The sequence below is a fragment of the Rhinoraja longicauda genome, chromosome 8, assembly GCF_053455715.1.
Source record: "Rhinoraja longicauda isolate Sanriku21f chromosome 8, sRhiLon1.1, whole genome shotgun sequence".
NCBI classification, from domain to species: Eukaryota; Metazoa; Chordata; class Chondrichthyes; order Rajiformes; family Arhynchobatidae; genus Rhinoraja; species Rhinoraja longicauda.
In genome coordinates this window covers 6,305,599-6,328,219 of record NC_135960.1, presented here as the reverse complement: position 1 = coordinate 6,328,219, position 22,621 = coordinate 6,305,599, and the positions used below count along the sequence as shown (strand labels likewise).

Below are 22,621 nucleotides of genomic sequence, written 5' to 3'. Positions count from 1 at the left end.
CGACCTCCTCCAACAGCTCGTTCCATACACCCACCGCCTTTTGAATGGAAAAAGTTACCCCTCAGATTCCTATTAAATCCTTCCCCCCCCTTCACCTTAAACTGATGTCATCCAGTGCTTGTCTGAAGAAGGGTCTTGACCCGAAAAGTCACCTATTCCTTCTCTACTGAGATGCTGCCTGACCCGCTGAGTTACTCCAGCATTTTGTGTTATAGACAATAGACAGTAGGTGCAGGAGGAGGCCATGTGTGTCTGTGTGTGTGCGCATGTGTGTGTGTCTGTGTGTGTGCGCATGTGTGTGTGTCTGTGTGTGTGCGCATGTGTGTGTGTCTGTGTGTGTGCGCATGTGTGTGTGTCTGTGTGTCTATATGTGTGCGCATGTGTGTGTGTCTGTATGTGTGCGCATGTGTGTGTGTCTGTGTGTGTGCGCATGTGTGTGTGTCTGTGTGTGTGCGCATGTGTGTGTGCGCATGTGTGTGTGTCTGTGTGTGTGCGCATGTGTGTGTGTCTGTGTGTGTGCGCATGTGTGTGTGTCTGTGTGTGTGCGCATGTGTGTGTCTGTGTGCGCGTGTTTGTCTGTGTGCGTGTGTGTGCGTGTCTGGCTGCGTGTGTCTGTCTGTGTGTGTCTGTGTGTGTGTATGGCTGTGTGTGTGTCTGTGTGTGTGTCTGTGTGTGTGCCTGTCTGTGTCATGTGTGTGCACATGTGTGTGCGCATGTGTGTGTCTATGTGTGTGCAGATGTGTGTGTCTGTGTGTGTGCGTGTGTCTGGCTGCGTGTGTCTGTCTGTGTGTGTATGTGTGTGCGTGTGTGATAGTGTGCAGGGATCGCTGGTCGGCGCGGACTTGGTGGGCGGAAGGGCCTGTTTCCGCGCTGCATTTAAACTCCATTTTTGATAAGCTCTCCATCTGCAGTTCATGTGGAATGAGGAAAGTGCTACAAAGTAAGGCCCTGTCTTCCACCATCCTATGTTAAGAGCATCTAGTTGCTTGTTGAGATAGTGGCAGTTACAAGCACCGAGTACAACACTTCTCACCTGATCGTCTGGATTGTCATGGTTAATAACTAAGACAACATCACCCGCTTTCAGGTTCAGCTCATCAGTGTCGGTCGCATTATAATCGTGCAGAGCCCGAACCTGCCACAGGAATAGACGGGAGAGTTTCAAATCAACTGCAACATCAATTCACCACCGAGTGTTTACAGCTTAATTTGTACATTAAGAACGGCACTGTGGTGGAACGCTAGAGTTGCTGCCTCACAGCGCCAGAGACCCGGGTTCGATCTTGACTACGCGTGCTGTCTGTAAGGAGTTTGCACATTTTCCTCATGGGTTTTCTCCGAGATCTTCGGCTTCCTCCCACGCTCCAAAGACGTACAGGTTTTGTACGTTTATTGGCTTGGTATAAATGAAAAATTGACCCTAGTGTGTGCAGGGTAGTGTTAGTGAGCGAGGATCGCTGGTCGGTGCTGCCTCGGTGGGCCGAAGGGCCTGTTTCCGCGCTGTATCTCTAAACTAAACTAAACAACCTATTTCTCAGCCCAGCAAGCAAGTGTTACCAACTACTTGCATCAGCGTCTAGCAGGAATAATGTTCCCAATGTTGGGGGAGTCCAGAACCAGGGGCCACAGTCCTAGAATAAAGGTGGAGGCCATTTAAAACTGAGGTGAGAAGAAACTTTTTTACCCAGAGAGTTGTGCATTTGTGGAATTCTCTGCCACAGAAGGCAGTGGAGGCCAAATCACTGGATGAATTTAAAAGAGAGTGAGATAGAGCTCTAGGGGCTAACGGAATCAGGGGACATGGGGAGAAGGCAGGCACGGGTTACTGATTGTGGATGATCAGCCATGATCACAATGAATGGTGGTGCTGGCTCGAAGGGCCAAATGGCCTCCTCCTGCACCTATTGAGGGCGTGCAGCGTAGGTTTACTAGGTTAATTCCTGGAATGTCGGGACTATCATATGTTGAAAGACTGGAGCGACTAGGCTTGTATACACTGGAATTTAGAAGGATGAGAGGAGATCTTATCGAAACGTATAAGATTATTAAGGGGTTGGACACGTTAGAGGCAGGAAACATGTTCCCAATGTTGGGGGAGTCCAGAACAAGGGGCCACAGTTTAAGAATAAGGGGTAGGCCATTTAGAACTGAGATGAGAAAAAACTTTTTTAGTCAGAGTTGTGAATCTGTGGAATTCTCTGCCTCAGAAGGCAGTGGAGGCCAATTCTCTGAATGCATTCAAGAGAGAGCTGGATAGACCTCTTAAGGATAGCGGAGTCAGGGGGTATGGGGAGAAGGCTGGAACGGGGTACTGATTGAGAATGATCAGCCATGATCACATTGAATGGCGGTGCTGGCTCGAAGGGCCGAATGGCCTCCTCCTGCACCTATTGTCTATTGTCTATTGTCTATTTTCCTGCGTAAATCTGTGAATCAGTTTCATGATGTTTAGATTGAGGAATTGGACTTGCAATCCACTCGCATTGAATGAGAGCTTCAAGTTCCTTGGTGTTAATATTACCAGTAGTCTGTCGGGGACTAGCCACACTGATGCAAGGAGTCACACCAAAGCCTCCATCACGTGAGGAGACTGAGGAAATTTGGCACATCTCCACTGGCTCTGACTAACCTCAAAAGATGCACGACAACAATGATTAGATTCGGATTAAATTGGTGTTGTTTATATTTTATTTCGAACGTAAAACGAAAAAAGATAAAAACAAAACAAAATAACAATAAAATGAAATGAACGATAAACCTATACAACAATGTTCCCAATGTTGGGGGAAGTCCAGAACCAGGGGCCACAGTCTTAGAATAAAGGGGAGGCCATTTTAAACTGAGGTGAGAAAATACTTTCTCACCCAGAGAGTTGTGAATTTGTGGATTTCTCTGCCGCAGTGGAGGCCAAATCACTGGATGGATTTAAGAGAGAGTTAGATAAAAGAGTTCTAGGGGCTAGTGGAATCAAAGGATATGGGGAGAAGGCAGGCACGGGGTATTGATTGGGGACGATCAGCCATGATCACAATGAATGGCGGTGCTGGCTCGAAGGGCCGAATGGCCTCCTCCTGCACCTGTTTTCTATGTTTCTATACACAACTCAATGAATAAATTCTCATAAACAACACAAATTCAATCTTACATGTTTCGAAAAGGATTATGAGGAAGTTTACAATTATTTATTCCTACCCTTTCTCCACTAGTCATCAATTAATTCACAAACTTTATCTCATCTGCATATATATATATATATGTATGTAGGAAAATAACTGCAGATGCTGGTTCAAATTGAAGGCAGACACAAAATGCTGGAGTAACTCAGCGGGTCAGGCAGCATCTCTGGAGAGAAGGAATGGGTGACGTTTCGGGTCGAGACCCTTCTTCAGACTGATGTCAGGGGATGGGGGGGGCGGCACAAAGATAGGATGCAGTCGGAGACAGGAAGTATTGACTTCTCCAACTTCAGAAACATTGACTTCTCCAACTTCAGATCGTTCCTCTGACACTCTCTTCCCCCTCCCCCCTTCCCAGCTCTCCCACTGCCTGACCGGCTGAGTCACTCGGGCTTTTTGTGTCTAACACTGGATTCTGACTGTTGAATGAATACATTTGTTAAATAGTGGCTTAGTGAAGCTGTCACCCACCTTAAACTGAAATCCAGGGGGCACCTCACTGTCTTCTGCGGGCAGAGTTTCATACAGAGGTTCATTGGTGCTTTCTACAGAGGTCTCTATCACCACGGTTGGTACGGTGTCCTCAGTCTTAAAAACAACATTAGAAAAAGCAGATGCATAATGAATGAGAGAATCCTGAACCATCTGACATGTTGCAGATATGTATGGGCCTATGCCTTGGAAGAATGTAGAGGTTTTGCTGTCAAATTGTGCATTTTGTATTTGTGATATGATGTATTGTGAACACATCAGCTGCAAAGGGGTGTCCAGGGAGGGTGGGTGAGGGTTATTTTTGTTGTTATATATAAAGAACAAAATGGAGGGGAATGTAATGCATTACGTTTTTCGTATTGTACCTTTCCTTCAATAAAAATAAATGGTTTTTTTTTAAATTAAAAAAAAGCAGGTTCCAACATCTTCTAAATCACAACAACGATAAGACAGAACTTTGTTTATCCCAGGAGGGAAATTGGTCTGCCAACAGTGATAAAAAAACACAAGACACACGAAACATGACATTAAAGTGACGAGTGGAAAGGGTTGGGGATGTGCAAAGATTGGAGGGGGGTGGGTGGGTCTCAGGCTACCCCACGACAGGAGGGGGAGGAGTTGTACAGTTTGATAGCCGCAAGGAAGAAGGATCTCGTGTGGCATTCCGATCTGCATCTTGGTGCAAATGGTAGGCCATTTAGAACTGAGATGAGGGGGTAGGCCATTTAGAACTGAGATGAGGGGGTAGGCCATTTAGAACTGAGATGAGGGGGTAGGCCATTTAGAACTGAGATGAGGGGGTAGGCCATTTAGAACTGAGATGAGGGGGTAGGCCATTTAGAACTGAGATGAGGGGGTAGGCCATTTAGAACTGAGATGAGGGGGGTAGGCCATTTAGAACTGAGATGAGGGGGGTAGGCCATTTAGAACTGAGATGAGGGGGGTAGGCCATTTAGAACTGAGATGAGGGGGTAGGCCAATTAGAACTGAGATGAGGGGGTAGGCCATTTAGAACTGAGATGAGGGGGGTAGGCCATTTAGAACTGAGATGAGGAAAAACTTTTTCAGTCAGAGAGTTGTGAATCTGTGGAATTCTCTGCCTCAGAAGGCAGTGGAGGCCAATTCACTGAATGCATTCAAGAGAGAGTTAGATAGAGCTCTTAAGGATAGCGGAGTCAGGGGGTATGGGGAGAAGGCAGGAACGGGGCACTGATTGAGAATGATCAGCCATGATCACATTGAATGGCGGTGCTGGCTCGAAGGGCCGAATGGCCTCCTCCTGCACCTATTGTCTATTGTCTATTGGTGGAACCAAGTATTTTATAGTCTTCTAAATGGCAATAGCACTGATATTCAAGATGGTTATTCTAACAAAAAAAAAGCTTTGCACTGTACCTCAGCACACATGACAATAAACTGAACTAAACCAGATAAGACAAAATTTACCTTGCATTTATATAATCATCTTGCATTTATTTATACCATACAGAATGCGACACTGAGATACACGATAGAAACTTAGATGTTTTCAAGAGAGTTAGATAGAGCTCTTGGGGCTAAAGGAATCAAGGGATATGGGGAAAAAGCAGGAACGGGGTACTGATTTCAGATGATCAGCCACGATCGTATTGAATGGTGGTGCTGGCTCGAAGGGCCAAATGGCCTACTCCTGCACCTATTTTTTTCTATGTTTCTATGAAGCAGAATACAAATGTAAGGCAGCAAATTTTTTGATAAAAGGCATTACTCTACTAGTCTTAGGACACCAGGGTGGTGCAGCAGGTAGAGTGGCTGGCTTCCAGCGCCAGAGACCCAGGTTCAATCCTGAATACGGGTGCTGTCTGTGCAGAGTTTGTACGTTCTCCCCGTGACCTGTGTGGGTTTTATCCGAGATCATCGGTTTCCACCCACACTCCTATGAGACGTACAGGTTTGCAGGTTAATTGGCTTGGGATGAATGTACAATTGTCCCTAGTGTGTGTAGGATAGTGTTAGTGTGCGGGCATCGCTGGTCGGCACGGACTCGTTGGGCCGAAGGGCCTGTTTCCGCGCCTTATCTCTAAACTAGGTTGGTGAGCACAGGGCTACAAAAGTGACTGAAATTCAACCGGGTCCGTGCTGACCAGCGATCCCCGCACATTAACACTATCCTACAACCACTAGGGACGATTTTTACATTTGTACCAAGCCGATTAACCTGCAAACCTGTACGTCTTTGGAGTACAAAGAGAGAGGGGGGGATGCAAGAGTTGAAGCTAGAGAAATCAATATTCGCTTTGTTTAGTTTAGTTTAGAGATACAGCGCGGAAACAGGCCCTTTCGGCCCACCGGGTCCGCGCCGACCAGCGATTCCCATTAACACTATCCTATACCCACTAGGGACGATTTTTAAAAAACATTTTCCAAGCCAATTAACCTACAAACCTGTACGTCTTTGGAGCGTGGGAGGTAACCGAAGATCTCGGAGAAAACCCACGCAGGTCACGGGGAGAACGTCCAAACTCCGTACAGACAGCACCCCTAGTCGGGATCGAACCAGGGTCTCTGGCGCTATATTCACTGTAAGGCAGCAACTCTACCGCTGCACCACAGTGACCACTTGGGTTGTAAGCTGCCCAAGCAGAATATGAGGTGCTGTTCCTCCAATTTGCATTTGGCCTCAATCTGACAGTGGAGGAGGCCTAGGACAGGAAGGTCAGTGTGGGAATGGGAAGGGGGAGTTAAAGAGTTTGGCCACTGGGAGATCAGGTAGGTCTAGGCAGACTGAGCGAAGGTGTTCAGTGAAACGATCGCCCAGGATACACAAGACAATTCGGGAAGCAGGAGCAAGTGGTGGTGCCAAGTATAGTTTTCACAGGGGGGGACTGAATGATCAATGCCCAGGGAGCCTAAAGAGAATAACAAAGTGGCGCTTGTAGAGTCCCTGCCTTACAGCGAATGCAGCGCTGGAGACCCGGGTTCGATCCTGACTATGGTTGCTGTCTGTGCGGAGTTTGTACGTTTTCCGCGTGACCTGTGTGGGTTTTCTCAGTGATCTTCATTCTCCTCCCACTGTCCAAAGACGTACAGGTATGTAGGCTAATTGGCTTGATATATGTAAAAATTGTCCCGAGCGCGTATAAGATAGTGTTAATGTGCGGGAATCGCTGGTCGGCGCGGACCCGGTTGGCCGAAAAAGGACCTGTTTCTGCGTTGTGTCTCTAAACTAAACTAATATAAACCAGCATCTGATGTTCCTCGTTTCTCCAATATCTAAAAAGTTAAAGTGCTGGCTTAACTCAGTGGGTCAGGCAGCATTTCTGGAGAACATGGATAGGTGACGTTTCGGGTCGTGACCCATCTCCAATATATAGCTGTTCATCTGTAAGGGCAAGTGCAGGATAATGTGTTGGCGAGAGTTGTTACTGGCTGATTTGAGCACGATACAACACCGATCCATTTGCCCAGGAAGGACAAATGTTTTGCTGCCTGGCCTAAACTGTAAAGGAAAAAGATACCAGACCAACCATAAGTTAATGGAAGATAAGACACAAAAAGTTGGAGTGACTCAGGGACATAGAAACATAGAAAATAGGTGCAGGAGTAGGCCATTCGGCCCTTCGAGCCTGTACGCACTGCCATTCAATATGATCATGGCTGATCATCCAACTCAGTATCCCGTACCTGCCTTCTCTCCATACCCCCTGATCCCTTTAGCCACAAGGGCAACATCTAGCTCCCTCTTAAATATAGCCTATGAACTGGCCTCAACTACCTTCTGTGGCAGAGAATTCCACAGATTCACCACTCTCTGTGTGAAAAAAAACGTTCTCATCTCGGTCCTAAAAGACTCCCCCCTTATCCTTAAACTGTGACCCTTTGTTCTGGACTTCCCCAACATCGGGAACAATCTTCCTGCATCTAGCCTGTCCAACCCCTTAAGAATTTTGTAAGTTTCTATAAGATCCCCCCTCAATCTTCTAAATTCCAGCGAGTACAAGCCGAGTCTATCCAGTCTTTCTTCATATGAAAGTCCTGCCATCCCAGGAATCAATCTGGTGAACCTTCTCTGTACTCCCTCTATGGCAAGAATGTCTTTCCTCAGATTAGGAGACCAAAACTGTACGCAATACTACAGGTGTCGTCTCACCAATGCCCTGTACAACTGCAGCAGAACCTCCCTGCTCCTATACTCAAATCCCCTCGCTATGAATGCCAACATACCAGGCAGCATCTCTGGAGAGAAGGGATGGGTGACGTTTCGGGTCAAGACCCTTCTTCAGGCTGGTGAGGGATAAGGGAAACGAGAGGTATAGGCGATGATGCGGAGAGAGATAAAGAACGACGAATGAAAGACATGCAAAAAAGTGACAGTGATAAAGGAAACAAGCCACTGTTCGCTGTTTGTTAGGTGAAAACGAGACTTGGGTGGGGGAGGGATAGAGAGAGAGAGGAAAGTTAACGGAGGTCTAAACGGCCCATTATTGGACTTAAATGTGCGCATGTCGAACGGGTTATTACCGTTGCAGTTTGAGATTTAGTTTCCTTTTCCAGAACGGCATACGTTGGTTCAGATTGCTCCTCCAACTGAAAGCAAAGAACAGGAATGAGAAGGAAAGCCGGCCTCCAAACAAGGCTGCATATTCTTTCATAAGCACGTCATTAACTACGATTGTGGAGTCTTCATTATCTGTTTCATGGTCCCTCTTCTCATAAGTTCATAGGTGACAAGAGCAGAATTAGGCCATTCGGCCCATCAGGTCTACTCCGCCATTCAATCATGGCTGATGTATCTCTCCCTCCTCACCCCATTCTCCTGCCTTCTCCCCCTAACCCTTCAGAAGGACGTTGCCAGGACTAGAGGGTGTGAGCTAGAGGGAGTGGTTGAGCAGGCTGGGTCTCTATTCCATGGAGCACAGGAGAATGAGGGGGGATCTTATAGAGGTATACAAAATCATGAGAGGAATAGATCGGGTAGATGCACAGAGTCTTTTGCCCAGAGTGGAGGAATCGAGGACCAGAGGACAAAGGTTCAAGGTGACGTGGAACAGATTTAATAGGAATCCGAGGGGTAACTTTTTCACACAAAGGGTGGTGGGTGTATGGAACAAGTTGCCAGAGGAGGTAGTTGAGGCTGGGACTATCCCATTGTTTAAGAAACAGTTGGACAGGTACATGGATAGGACAGGTTTGGAGGGATATGGACCAAGCGTAGGCAAGTGGGACTAGTGTAGCTGGGACATTGTTGGCCGGTGTGGGCGAGTTGGGCCGAAGAGCCTGTTTTAAGATGCCAAGATGCCAAGACGCCAAGTCTCCAAGACTCCAACCCCCGACACCCGTAACTTCTCGGTTGTTTCTCTACATCAATTGTCATAATATCTCAACAAATGCAATTAGATCGCCAGAGATTTCATTCTTATTCATGATACTAAGGTGCCAACTGGCTTCAAGATCTTTAAGCGCGGGGTAATGGACGGAGAGGGAGGACTCTGGAAGATGACCTGCTGCAGAAAGATCTCCTTCCAAGGAAAGTAAAGAAACTCAGGCTGATGCTCCAATGCAGATATTGAAGGCAGAGATCGATAGTTTCTTGATTAGTGCGGGTGTCAGGGTTTATGGGGAGATGGCAGGAGAATGGGGTTAGGAGGGAGAGATTGATCAGCCATGATTGAATGGTGGAGTAGACTTGATGGGCCGAATGGCCCAATTCTGCTCCCATCAGTTATAGAAACATAGAAAATAGGTGCAGGAGGCGGCCATTCGGCCCTTCGAGCCAGCACCGCCATTCAGTGTGATCATGGATGGTCATCTACCATCAGTAACCTGCGCCTGCCTTCTCCCCATATCCCTTGATTCCACTAGCCCCTAGAGCTCTATCTAACTCTCTTTTAAATTCATCCTGTGAATTGGCCTCCACTGCCTTCTGTGGCAGAGAATTCCACAAATTCTCTAGGTGAAAACGTTTCTTCTCACCTCAGTTTTAAATGGCCTCCCCTTTATTCTTAGACTATGTGGCCCCTGGTTCTGGACTCCCCCAACACTGGGAACATTTTTCCTGCATCTAGCTTGTCTAGTCCTTTTATGATTTTATACGACTCGATAAGATCCCCTCTAATCCTTCTAAACTCCAGTGAATACAAGCCAAGTCTTTCCAATCTTTCCTCATATGACCGGCCCTCCATCCCGGGGATTAACATTGTTACAGTTGTACAGGGCCCTAGTGAGACCGCACCTGGAGTACTGGGTGCAGTTTTGGTCTCCAAATCTGAGGAAGGATATTCTTGATATTGAGGGCGTGCAGCGTAGGTTTACTAGGTTAATTCTCAGAATGGCGGGACTGTCATAAGTTGAAAGACTGGAGCGATTAGGCTTGTATACACTGGAATTTAGAAGGATGAGAGGGGATCTTATCGAAACGTATAAGATTATTAAGGGGTTGGACACGTTAGAGGCAGGAAACAGGTTCTCAATGTTGGGGGAGTCCAGAACAAGGGGCCACAGTTTAAGAATAAGGGGTAGGCCATTTAGAACGGAGATGAGGAAAAACATTTTCAGTCAGAGAGTTGTGAATCTGTGGAATTCTCTGCCTCAGAAGGCAGTGGAGGCCAATTCTCTGAATGCATTCAAGAGAGAGCTAGATAAAGCTCTTAATGATAGCTGGTCGGTGTGGGCAAGATGGGCCGAAGGGCCTGTTTCCACGCTGTATCGCTGTATGACATCCCTACATCCAAACCTCCATACGACTTAGTTCAAAATTCTTTCGCAAGCACATGTGTTTGTACCTATGAATAGCACTTGCTTCCTCTTTTTAAAAATTGTTCTTTGTCAGTCTTGTGTCAATGTTGTCATTTATTGGTTTTAGTTAAGAACTCAAATGGGCTGAATGGGCGTGTGGGGGAGAAAAAAAAACGACAAAGTGCTGGAGTAACTCAGCGGGTCAGGCAGCATCTCTGGAAAACATGCATAGGTGACAATTCGGGTCAGGATCCTCTGTCTGAAGTCCCGACCTGAAACATCACCTACCCATGTTCTCTAGAGATGCTGCCTGATTTCAAGTTCTTCCAGCATTTTGTCTTTTTTTTTTTAAACCAACTTCTGCAGTTCCCCGTATCACCTGAAGGTACGGAGGTTAGTTTACCAGTGATTTTTAATGCGTTTTAACAACTTATGGACAATATTTGTGGATGTCTGTAAAAATTAAAACCCATTTGTTCATAGGTTCACGAGTAATAGGAGCAGAATGAGGCCATTCAGCCCATCAAGGCCCATTCTACTCCGCCATTCAATCATGGCTGATCTATCTTTCCCTCTTGACCCCATTCTCCTGCCTTCCCCCCCCCCCCCCCCCACAACCCCTGACACCTGTGCTAATCAAGAATCTATCTATCTCCGCCTTAAAAATATCCATTGACCTGGCCTCCACAGCCTTCTGTGGCAATGAATTCCACAGATTAGCCACTCTGTTATCAGTAGACAGCCAGTTTTGAAAGGTTGTCTATTTACAACTTTACAAGCTCAGTGTTGTAAGTTCTCCAAGGAGATACTCAACTCAAATTCACAAGTGTGATCAACGAACCTGATAGAGCAATCACAAAATGGCATCCTACGGGTAGCGTGCACAGCGGCAGAGTTGCTGCCTTACAACGTCAGAGACCCGGGTTCGATCCTGACTACGGGTGCTCTCTCTACGGAGTTTGAACGTTCTCCCCGTGACCGCGTGGGTTTTCTCCGGGTGCTCCGGTTTCCTCCCACACTCCAAAGATGTACATGTTCGTAGGTTAATTGGCTTCGGTAAAAATTGGATATTGACCCTAATGTGTGTAAGATAGCGCTGGTGTACGGGGTGATCGCTGTACGGCGCGGACTCGGTGGGCAAAGGGCCCGTTTCCGGGCTGTATCTCTGAACTAAGCACCCAAATCACAGCCCAACTTGATCACCCTGGTGGAGAAACAGTTATGTTTGTAGAGATTCATGGAGTAAAAGAACGAAACAATCCCCTAAAATCCGTAGGATCCACCTTATGAGTAGATAGTTTAGGTTAGTTTAGTTTAGAGATACAGCACAAAAGCAGGCACATCGGCCCCTCGAGTCCGCACTGACCAGCGATCCCCGCACATTAACACAATCCTACACTAGGGTGACATTTTTACATTTATACCAAGCCAATCAACCTACAAGCCTCTTCGTCTTTGGAGTGTGGGAGGAAACACAAGTTCTCGGAGAAAACCCACGCGGGTCACGGGGAGAACGTACAAACGCCGTAATGACAGCGCCCATGGTCGGGATCGAACCCGGGTCACTGGTGCTGTAAGGCGGCAACTCTACCGCTGCGCCACCGTGCCGATATAGATTAAATCCTAATGCTCTTACTGTAGTCGATCCGGCGCAGATTTCTGCTGCTTTCTCTGCAACTTTATGGTTGACATATTCTGGTTCCTCCGCCTGCAAGAAAATCAAAAAGGTTAACAGTTTTGTTCGACTGAAAAATCATAGCCTCATCGCGGCCATTAGTGAGACGTTAAAGTCTCAGATCAGGTCTGGTGTGTAAACAGTGACAGTGCAACACATCAAGGGTCATACAAGTCACAAGACGGATCCCCTTCACCCAACACGTGCTTTGCACATTGGCCTCCATCAGTCAGAGTATTGGCCCCATAGCAGAAGCATCCATGTCGCGGGGCTGGAAACAGGAAGAGTCCTGAGCTAATTCTGTTACCACCATCGTCTATTGTACAAGCGATGGCTCCCGCTGATTGTCGCCGGAAGCTTGCGCCCTTTTCAGGACGTACGATGACAGTGATGTAACATTTGAAACATGGATAATGGACACGAAAGAAGAAAGAAGTCAGAGTATTGAGCATAAAAATTGGGCCCTTCGGCCCTTCGAGCCAGCACCGCCATTCAATGTGATCATGGCTGATCATTCTCAATCAGTATCCCGTTCCTGCCTTCTCCCCATACCCCCTGACTCCGCTATCCTTAAGAGCTCTATCTAGCTCTCTCTTGAATGCATCCAGAGAATTGGCCTTCAGAGGCAGAGAATTCCACAGATTCACAACTCTCTAACTGAAAACATTTTTCCTCATCTCAGTTCTAAATGGCCCACCCCTTATTCTTAAACTGTGGCCCCTGGTTCTGGACTCCCCCAACAATGGGAACATGTTTCCTGCCTCTAACGTGTCCAACCCCTTAATAATCTTATATGTTTCGATAAGATCCCCTCTCACCCTTCTAAATTCCAGTGTATACAAGCCTAGCCGCTCCAGTCTTTCAACATATGACAGTCCCGCCATTCCGGGAATTAACCTAGTAAACCTACGCTGCACGCCCTCAATAGCAAGAATATCCTTCCCCAATCTTGGAATAGTTACACAGCTACCCCACCTGCATATGTAACAATATCCTATTACAAACTCGCCCACCAACTTCTCAGGTATCATTTGCAAATCAGGCAGAGTCCTGTCCGGCCCCATTATACAGAATTACTATTTATGCAGCCCATGAGGTTAGTCAAAATTATCGCACAAATAAAGTTGACTTCAGGGCGGCACGGTGGCGCAGCGGTAGCGTTGCTGCCTTATAGTGAATACAGCGCCGGAGACCCAGATTCCATCCCAACTAGGGGTGCCGTCTGTAAGGAGTTTGTACGTTCTACCCGTGACCTGCGTGGGTTTTCTCCGAGATCTTCGGTTTCCTCCCACACTCCAAAAACGGACAGGTATGTAGGTTAATTGGCTTGGTAAATGGAGGAAACACAAGTTCTCGGAGAAAACCCACGCGGGTCACGGGGAGAACGTACAAACACCGTACGGACAGCGCCCATGGTCGGGATCGAACCCGGGTCACTGGTGCTGTAAGGCGGCAACTCTACCGCTGCGCCACCGTGCCGATATAGATTAAATCCTAATGCTCTTACTGTAGTCGATCCGGCGCAGATTTCTGCTGCTTTCTCTGCAACTTTATGGTTGACATATTCTGGTTCCTCCGCCTGCAAGAAAATCAAAAAGGTTAACAGTTTTGTTCGACTGAAAAATCATAGCCTCATCGCGGCCATTAGTGAGACGTTAAAGTCTCAGATCAGGTCTGGTGTGTAAACAGTGACAGTGCAACACATCAAGGGTCATACAAGTCACAAGACGGATCCCCTTCACCCAACACGTGCTTTGCACATTGGCCTCCATCAGTCAGAGTATTGGCCCCATAGCAGAAGCATCCATGTCGCGGGGCTGGAAACAGGAAGAGTCCTGAGCTAATTCTGTTACCACCATCGTCTATTGTACAAGCGATGGCTCCCGCTGATTGTCGCCGGAAGCTTGTGCCCTTTTCAGGACGTACGATGACAGTGATGTAACATTTGAAACATGGATGATGGACATGAAAGAAGAAAGAAGTCAGAGTATTGAGCGTAAAAATTGGGCCCTTCGGCCCTTCGAGCTAGCACCGCCATTCAATGTGATCATGGCTGATCATTCTCAATCAGTACCCCGTTCCTGCCTTCTCCCCATACCCCCTGACTCCACTATCCTTAAGAGCTCTATCTAGCTCTCTCTTGAATGCATCCAGAGAATTGGCCTTCAGAGGCAGAGAATTCCACAGATTCACAACTCTCTAACTGAAAACATTTTTCCTCATCTCAGTTCTAAATGGCCTAAGCCTTATTCTTAAACTGTGGCCCCTGGTTCTGGACTCCCCCAACATTGGGAACATGTTTCCTGCCTCTAACGTGTCCAACCCCTTAATAATTTTATATGTTTCGATAAGATCTCCTCTCATTCTTCTAAATTCCAGTGTATACAAGCCGAGCCGCTCCAGTCTTTCAACATATGACAGTCCCGCCATTCCGGGAATTAACCTAGTAAACCTACGCTGCACGCCCTCAATAGCAAGAATATCCTTCTGCAATCTTGGAATAGTTACACAGCTACCTCACCTGCATATGTAACAATATCCTATTACAAATTCGCCCACCAGCTTCTCAGATATCATTTGCAAATCAGGCAGAGTCCTGTCCGGCCCCATTATACAGAATTACTATTTATGCAGCCCATGAGGTTAGTCAAAATTATCGCACAAATAAAGTTGACTTCAGGGCGGCACGGTGGCGCAGCGGTAGCGTTGCTGCCTTATAGTGAATACAGCGCCGGAGACCCAGATTCCATCCCAACTAGGGGTGCCGTCTGTACGGAGTTTGTACGTTCTACCCGTGACCTGCGTGGGTTTTCTCCGAGATCTTCCGTTTCCTCCCACACTCCAAAAACGGACAGGTATGTAGGTTAATTGGCTTGGTAAATGTAAAAATTGTCCCTAATGTGTGTAGGATAGTGTTAATGTGCGGGGATGGCTGGTCAGCGCGGACCCGGTGAGCCGAAGGGCCTGTTTCCGCGCTGTATCTCTAAGCTAAACTAAACGTAATTGCACTATTGGACCAGAAACATGCTCATCTGACTCCAAACTCTGGCTGGTAGCATGTACTGCCTAGACTAAAGTAAGATAACATTTCTGTCTCCTTTCCTTTCACAGGGGGTATGTTCGGACATGGAAGCCCATGTGTGCAAAATCCAGCCCTGATCACAGTTTAAAGTTTCTGCTTACAGGTTTAGTTTAGAGACGCAGCGCGGAAACAGGCCTTGCGGCCCACCGGGACTGCGCCGACCAGCGATCCCCGCACATTAACACCATCCTACGCACACTAGGGACAATTTACTCTAATACCCAGCCAATTTACCGACAAAACTTGTACGTCTTTGGAGTGTGGGAACGTACAAACTCCGTACAGACAGCACCCGTGGTCAGGATTGAACCTGGGTCACGGGGCTTCAAGGCAGCAACTCTACTGCTGCGCCACCGTGCCACCCAGGTTAGTTGGTTTTGGTAATAAGAATTGTAAACTGTCTCCAGTGTGGAGGGTAGTGCTAAGGTGTGGGGTGATCGCTGGTCTGCTTGGAGTAAAAGACTATACAGCTGCTTTTAAACTCTGCACTGTTCTCAGCCATTAGATGGCTCTGCTGAGCAAGTAGCGTTCAAAATAAATGATAAATGATACAAGCCGTGGAGACAGGTCAGCACAGAAACACTGATGCCACGGATCAAGGCTGATGGAACATCAGTTAGGAGATAGAGAGTGAAGCCAATTAACCTACAAACCGATTTATTCACAAAATGCTGGAGTAACTCAGCAGGTCAGGCAGCATCTCGGGAGAGAAGGAATGGGTGACGTTTCGGGTCGAGACCCTTCTTCAGACTGATGTCAGGGGGGGCGGGACAAAGGAAGGATATAGGTGGAGACAGGAAGATAGAGGGAGAACTGGGAAGGAGGAAGAGAAGGGAGGGACAGAGGAACTATCTAAAGTTGGAGAAGTCAATGTTCATACCACTGGGCTGCAAACTGCCCAGGCGAAATATGAGGTGCTGTTCCTCCAATTTCCGGTGGGCCTCACTATGGCACTGGAGGAGGCCCATGACAGAAAGGTCAGACTGGGAATGGGAGGGGGAGTTGAAGTGCTCGGCCACCGGGAGATCAGTTTGGTTAATGCAGACCGAGCGCAGGTGATCAGCAAAGCGATCGCTGAGGTGGGCTTGGTTTCGCCGATGTAACCTACAAACCTGAGTGTGGGGGGGAAACCGGAGCACCCTGGGAAAGCCCACGCGGTCACGGGGGAGAGCGTGTAAACTCCGTGCGGACAGCACCCGTAGTCAGGATCGAACCGGGGTCCCTGGTGATGCAAGTCAACTACTCTACCGCTGCCCACCGTGCCACCCCTGGAGTCAACCACATAAACCCACCACCACCCCCGTTCTTCCCATCGAACTTCACCGCCACTTTCCAAGCAGCAGCAGTGTCCAGGTGACATCTTTACTGGGTTTATCTTCCACTGAACGTCATTCATGTTGTTCCCTTCATCATGTATCGGCACACAATCCTGCCCTAGATTCTTTTTAGATTTTTAGAGATACAGCGCGGAAACAGGCCCTTCGGCTCACCGAGTCCGCGCCGCCCAGCGATCCCCGCACATTAACACTGTCCTACACATACTAGGGACAATTTTTACATTTACCCAGACAATTAACCTGCATACCTGTACGACTTTGGAGTGTGGGAGGAAACCGAAGATCTCGGAGAAAACCCACGCAGGTCACGGGGAGAGTGTACAAACTCCGTACAGACGGCGCCCGTAGTCAGGATCGAACCCGGGTCTCCGGCACTGCATTCGCTGTAAGGCAGCAACTCTACCGCTGCGCCACCGTGCCGCCACTACTATCTACCTCGTGGGTGACCCTCGGACTACCCCCGATTGGACTTTGCTGGCTTTACCTTGCACCGAACGTTGTTCCCTTATCATGTATCTGAACCCCGTAATCATGCATTGGCTTTCCGCTGACTGGTGTAGCACGCAACAAACGCTTTTTACTGAACCTCGGTACACGTGACAATCAACGAAACTGAACTGTGAACGGCTCGATTGTAATCATGTCATGTCTTTCTGCTGACTGGCACGCAACAAAACCTAATGACAAGAGGAGTTGAGTGTAGGAGCAAAGAGGTCCTTCTGCAGTTGTACAGGGCCATAGTGAGACCGCACCTGGAGTACTGTGTGCAGTTTCCAACTTTGAGGAAGGACATTCTTGCTTTTGATGGAGTGCAGCGTAGGTTTACTAGGTTAATTCCCGGAATGGCGGGACTGTCGTTGTTGAAAGACTGGAGCGACTGGGCTTGTATACACTAGAATTTAGAAGGATGAAACGAGATCTTATTGAAACATATAAGATTATTAAGGGATTAGAGGCAGGAAACATGTTCCCAATGTTGGGGGAGTCCAGAACCAGGGGCCACAGTTTAAGAATAAGGGGTAGGCCATCTAGAATGGAGATGAGGAAAAACCTTTTCACTCAGAGTTATAAACCTGTGGAATTCTGTGCCTCAGAAGGCAGTGGAGGGCAATTCTCTGGATGCATTCAAGAGAGAGCTAGATAGAGCTCTTAATGATAGCGGAGTCAGGGGGCATGGGGAGAGGGCAGGAACGGGGTACTGATTGTGAATGATCAGCCATGATCACATTGAATGGCGGTGCTGGCTCGAAGGGCCGAATGGCCTATTCCCGCACCTATTGTCTATTGTAAAAGCTTTTCACTGTATCTCTGCACACGTGACAATAAATTAAACTAATCTACTCGATTAGAACCGGTGCAACAAAAAGTGAACCATTTTTCTTTCTGACTGAGATGCATCAAGGACAATTATTTTTTCAATCCACGTTTTTCTTCTGGACTACAGATCTCAGTTTAACATGAATTAACATGATGAATGGGCACTGGTTGTTCTTAAGACGATGGTAAAACGAGAAACATGCAGGCGGTCGGTGCATGCCAAGTTGGAAACAAATGCTGTTTTAAATTGGAAAAGGCACCAATTACTGGAAGAAAGCTCAAAACATTTTAAACAAGGGAGTTCCAGTTTTTTTGGAACACATTTCAGGTAGAAAAAAAACATGAATAAAAACATTATGAAGTGCAGTCACACACAAGAAGCAATGTCACCATTTAGGAAAACGTTCCCACAAACGGCAAAGGTGATAATGATCAACTGCATTGTTCAAGGGACAAATATTGGCCTGAATAAAGGCAGCAGTTTGCAAGACAATACCGGCGAGTTGTGGACACAGCCCTGACCATCACACAAACCAACCTCCCTCCCATTGACTCCATTTACACCTCACGCTGCCTCGGCAAGGCCAGCAGCATAATCAAGGACCAGTCAGAGGAGTTAAGGCAGAGAGAGATAGATTATTGATTAGTATGGGTGTCAGGGGTTACGGGGAGAAGGCAGGAGAATGGGGTTAGGAGGGAGAGATAGATCAGCCATGATTGAATGGCGGAGTAGATTTAGAAACATAGAAAATATGTGTAGGAGGAGGCCATTCAGCCCTTCGAGCCAGCCCTGCCATTCATTGTGATCATGGCTGATTATCTACAATCAGTAACCTGTGCCTGCCTTCTCCCCATATCCCTTGATTCCGCTCCAGCTCTATCTAACAATGGGCCGAATGGCCTAATTCAGCTCCTATCATTTATGATCTTATGAGTCGCACCCTGGCCACTCCCTCTTCTCCCCTCTCCCATCAGGTAAAAGGTACAGAAGCGTGCAAAGGCACACCTCCAGATTCAGGGGCAGTTTCTTCCCAGCTGTAACCAGGCAACTGAAGCATCCTACCACAACCAGAGAGCAGTCCTGAACTACTATCTACCTCATTGGAGACCTTCGGACTATCTTTGATCGGACTTCACCTTGCACTAAACGTTATTCCCTTATCATGTGTCTGTAGGCCGTGAACGGCTCGATTGGAATCACGTATTGTCTTTCCGCTGTCTGGTTGGCACGCAACAAAGGCTTTTCACTGTACCTCGGTACACGTGACAATAAACTGAAACTGAAACCGATAACTGTTCCGACAAAGGGTCGCAGGGATGACTCACTAATGCACCTGCTTTCCACTGCTGTTACCCTGACCCCACTCAATGTTGCCAGCTTTTCACATCTCCAGCAGCAGTTTTTTTGTGGAGGAAAATAACTGCAGATGCTGGTACAAATCGAAGGTATCACAAAAAGCTGGATGGAGTAACTCAGCAGGTCAGGCAGCATCTCAGGAGAATGAAGAAGGGTCTGAAGAAGGGCCTCGACCCGAAACGTCACCCACTCATTCTCTCCTGAAATGCTGCCTGGCCCGCTGAGTTACTCCAGCTTTTTTGTGAGAAAAGTGTAAGAAAATAACTGCAGATGCTGGTAGAAATCGAAGGTATTTATTCACAAAATTCCGAAGAAGGGTCTCGACCCGAAACGTCGCCCATTCCTTCCCTCCCGAGATGCTGCCTGACCCGCTGAGTTACTCCAGCATTTTGTGAATAAATACCAGCTTTTTGTGATGCCTTCCGGCAGCAGTTTTGTGATTTCCCGAGCGTGGAGAGGAGCATGTCTGAGAGGGGCCTCGATTTAACGTCTCATCTGGGGAATGGGGGTGGGGGAGGGGGATTAAAAAACCAGATGGAAAACAGACGTTGCAAAAGCATCGTCAGCTGCATTGCTTTTTGTGTCTAATTCCCTGGAGCGCAATTCACGCACACGATCCTCTGACTCAGCGAGAGTTCCGAGCAACCTCAACACAGAAATAGTTTATCCTCTTCCAGCTGTGAACCAGACCGACCGTAGGTTCATGTGACATTAGCAGAATTATGCCATTCGGCCCATCAATGGTAGCCCTACTCCGCCATTTAATCACGGTCTGAAGAAGGGTCTCGACCCGAAACGCCGCCCATTCCTTCTCTCCTGAGATGCTGCCTGGCCCGCTGAGTTACTCCAGCATCTTTGTACCAGCATCTGCAGTTATTTTCTTATTCAATCACGGTTGATCCATCTCTCCCTCTCAACCCCAATCTCTCGTGTTCTTCAGATCATGGAGCGATAGGAGCAGAATTAGGCCATTCGGCCCGTCAAGTCCAATCCGCCATTCAATCATAGAAACGTAGAAACTTAGAAAATAGGTGCGGGAGGAGGCCATTTGGCCCTTCGAGCCAGCACCGTCATTCATTGTGATCATGGCTGAATGAATGAATGAATGAATGAATGAATGAATGAATGAATGAATGAATGAATGAATAAGTTTATTGGCCAAATATGTGCATCCACACATTCAGTAACCCGTGCCTGCCTTCTCCCCATATCCCCTGATTCCACTAGCCCCTAGAGCTCTATCTAACTCTCTTTTAAATTCATCCAGCGAACTGGCCTCCAACGCCTTCTGTGGCAGAGAATTCCACAAATTCACAACTCTCTGGGTGAAAAAGTTGATCTCTCTCACCCGCCAAACCCCATTCTCCTGCCCTCTCCCCATTACCTCTCCATAATGGGTGTCAGAGGTTAATAGACAATAGGTGTAGGAGTAGGCCATTCGGCCCTTCGAGCCAGCACCGCCATTCAATGTGATCATGGCTGATCATTCTCAATCAGTACCCTGTTCCTGCCTTCTCCCCATACCCCGTGACTTCGCTATCCTTAAGAGCTCTATCTAGCTCTCTCTTGAATGCATTCAGAGAATTGGCCTCCACTGCCTTTTACAGACAATAGACAATAGGTGCAGGAGTAGGCCATTCAGCCCTTCGAGCCAGCACCACCATTCAATGTGATCATCCTCAATCAGTACCCCGTTCCTGCCTTCTCCCCATACCCCCTGACTCCGCTATCCTTAAGAGCTCTATCTAGCTCTCTCTTGAATGCATTCAGAGAATTGGCATCCACTGCCTTCTGAGTGTGAGTCTTTGACTCCAGAGGCTGAGGCGAGGAGGCTATCAGCAGTAGATGGGAGAAGGTGGTTCAATCAGCTCTGTGAGTGCGCCTCATTATGTTAGTATTGGTTTGGCTGCAGTGGTATTGGCAGGCAGGTTGTTGCAGAGTGTCTCGTGCAGGATGTTGGACGTCAGGGAGACTGCTAGTTCATAAATTCACAGCAAACATCCACCACAAAGCATGACAGCATGAAGTACAGGTGCTTCCCATGGGCTTCCGTTCTGAGAAACCCATCGGAAGCCGAAAGTATTGTTAACCGAAACGCACTGTAATATGCGCGAGATCAAGTCGAAACATCATTTGCGGGGAGTGCCTGTATACAACATTTATTATTTCGAGGGGACCAGAATATTAAAAAAAGGAATTAACCTACAAACATGCGCGTCTTTGGAGCGTGGGAGGAAACCGAAAATCTCGGAGAAAACCCACGCAGGTCACGGGGAGAACGTACAAACTCCGTATAGACGGCGCCCGTAATCGGGATCGAACCCGGGTCTCTGGCGCTGTAAGGCAGTAGCTCTACCACTGCACCACCGTGCCGTCCGTTAGTTAAGGCAATACTCAGCTTTTTATTTGTAATAAATAAGAGTTTAATGACTAATGTTTTAAATTTACTCAGGCTTGCGTGCCACTGCACTGTTTTATTCTCTGAACATTCCAGGAATGTGTGGGTTAGCATATGATGTGCGTTTGATGGCACTGGGCCTGTGCTCGCTGGAGTTGAGAAGGTTGAGGGGGGACCTCATTGAAACGTGCAGAATAATGACAGGCACAGATAGCGTGGATGTGGAAAGGATGTTTCCACTGGTGGGAGAGTCTAGGACCAGAGATTTACTTTTGGATTTCCACTAGTCAGAACATTTGCAGAGAGGGGGGGTTAAGAGGGACCAGCTGACTTACTCCAGCTTTCAAAACATAGACAATAGGTGCAGGAGTAGGCCATTCGGCCCTTGGAGCCTGCACCGCCATTCAATATGATTATGGCTGATCATCCACAATCAGTACCCCGTTCCTGCTTTCTCCCCCATATCCCTTGATTCCTTTAGCCATAAGAGTTCAACCTAACTCTCGGCAATTGTTTCGCTGAACACCTCCGCTCAGTCTGTCTCAACTAACCTGATCTCCCGGTGGCTCAGCACTCCAACTCCCCCTCCCATTCCCAATCTGACCTTTCTGTCCCGGGCCTCCTCCATTGCCAGAGTGAGGCCCAGCACAAATTGGAGGAACAGCACCTCATATTTCGCTTGGGCAGTTTACACCCCAGCGGTTTGAACATTGACTTCTCCCACTTCAGGTAGTCCCTGCTTCACCACTCTATCCCCTACCCGTCCCAGTTCTCCTACTAGTCTTCCTGTCTCCGACTACATCCTATCTTTGTCCCGACATCAGTCTGAAGAGGGGTCTCGACCCGAAACGTCACCCGAGGTGTTGCCTGGCCCGCTGAGTTACTCCAGCATTTTGCTTCTACCTTCGATTTAAACCAGCATCTGTGGGGTTTTTTTCCTCTCTCTTGAAGAATTAATGCAAGTCTCCTTTCATCATGCACAAAAGGTTTTACAGCCAATGAAACACTTCAGGAACCCACAATGAGCCAAGTGCCTTTGAAAACTTCCATCACCCCCAACTCCTTCCAAGCAG

At 47.7% G+C, this 22,621-nt stretch overlaps 1 protein-coding gene across 8 annotated transcripts in view; it reads right to left on the bottom strand.

The window, feature by feature from the left end:
• LOC144595734 (myc box-dependent-interacting protein 1-like) overlaps nucleotides 1-22,621 on the bottom strand; it is a 147,933-nt gene that overhangs the window by 6,251 nt on the left and 119,061 nt on the right. For 7 of the 8 annotated variants that reach the window (XM_078403308.1, XM_078403303.1, XM_078403309.1 and 4 more), the window contains 5 exons: nucleotides 13,565-13,636; nucleotides 12,019-12,090; nucleotides 8,169-8,234; nucleotides 3,648-3,764; nucleotides 1,034-1,135 (listed from right to left, as the gene is read on the bottom strand). In XM_078403308.1, the coding sequence (XP_078259434.1) occupies nucleotides 1,034-1,135; nucleotides 3,648-3,764; nucleotides 8,169-8,234; nucleotides 12,019-12,090; nucleotides 13,565-13,636 (429 nt within the window). The remainder of the gene's footprint in view (nucleotides 1-1,033; nucleotides 1,136-3,647; nucleotides 3,765-8,168; nucleotides 8,235-12,018; nucleotides 12,091-13,564; nucleotides 13,637-22,621) is intronic. The other variant, XM_078403304.1, reaches the window with a different exon arrangement.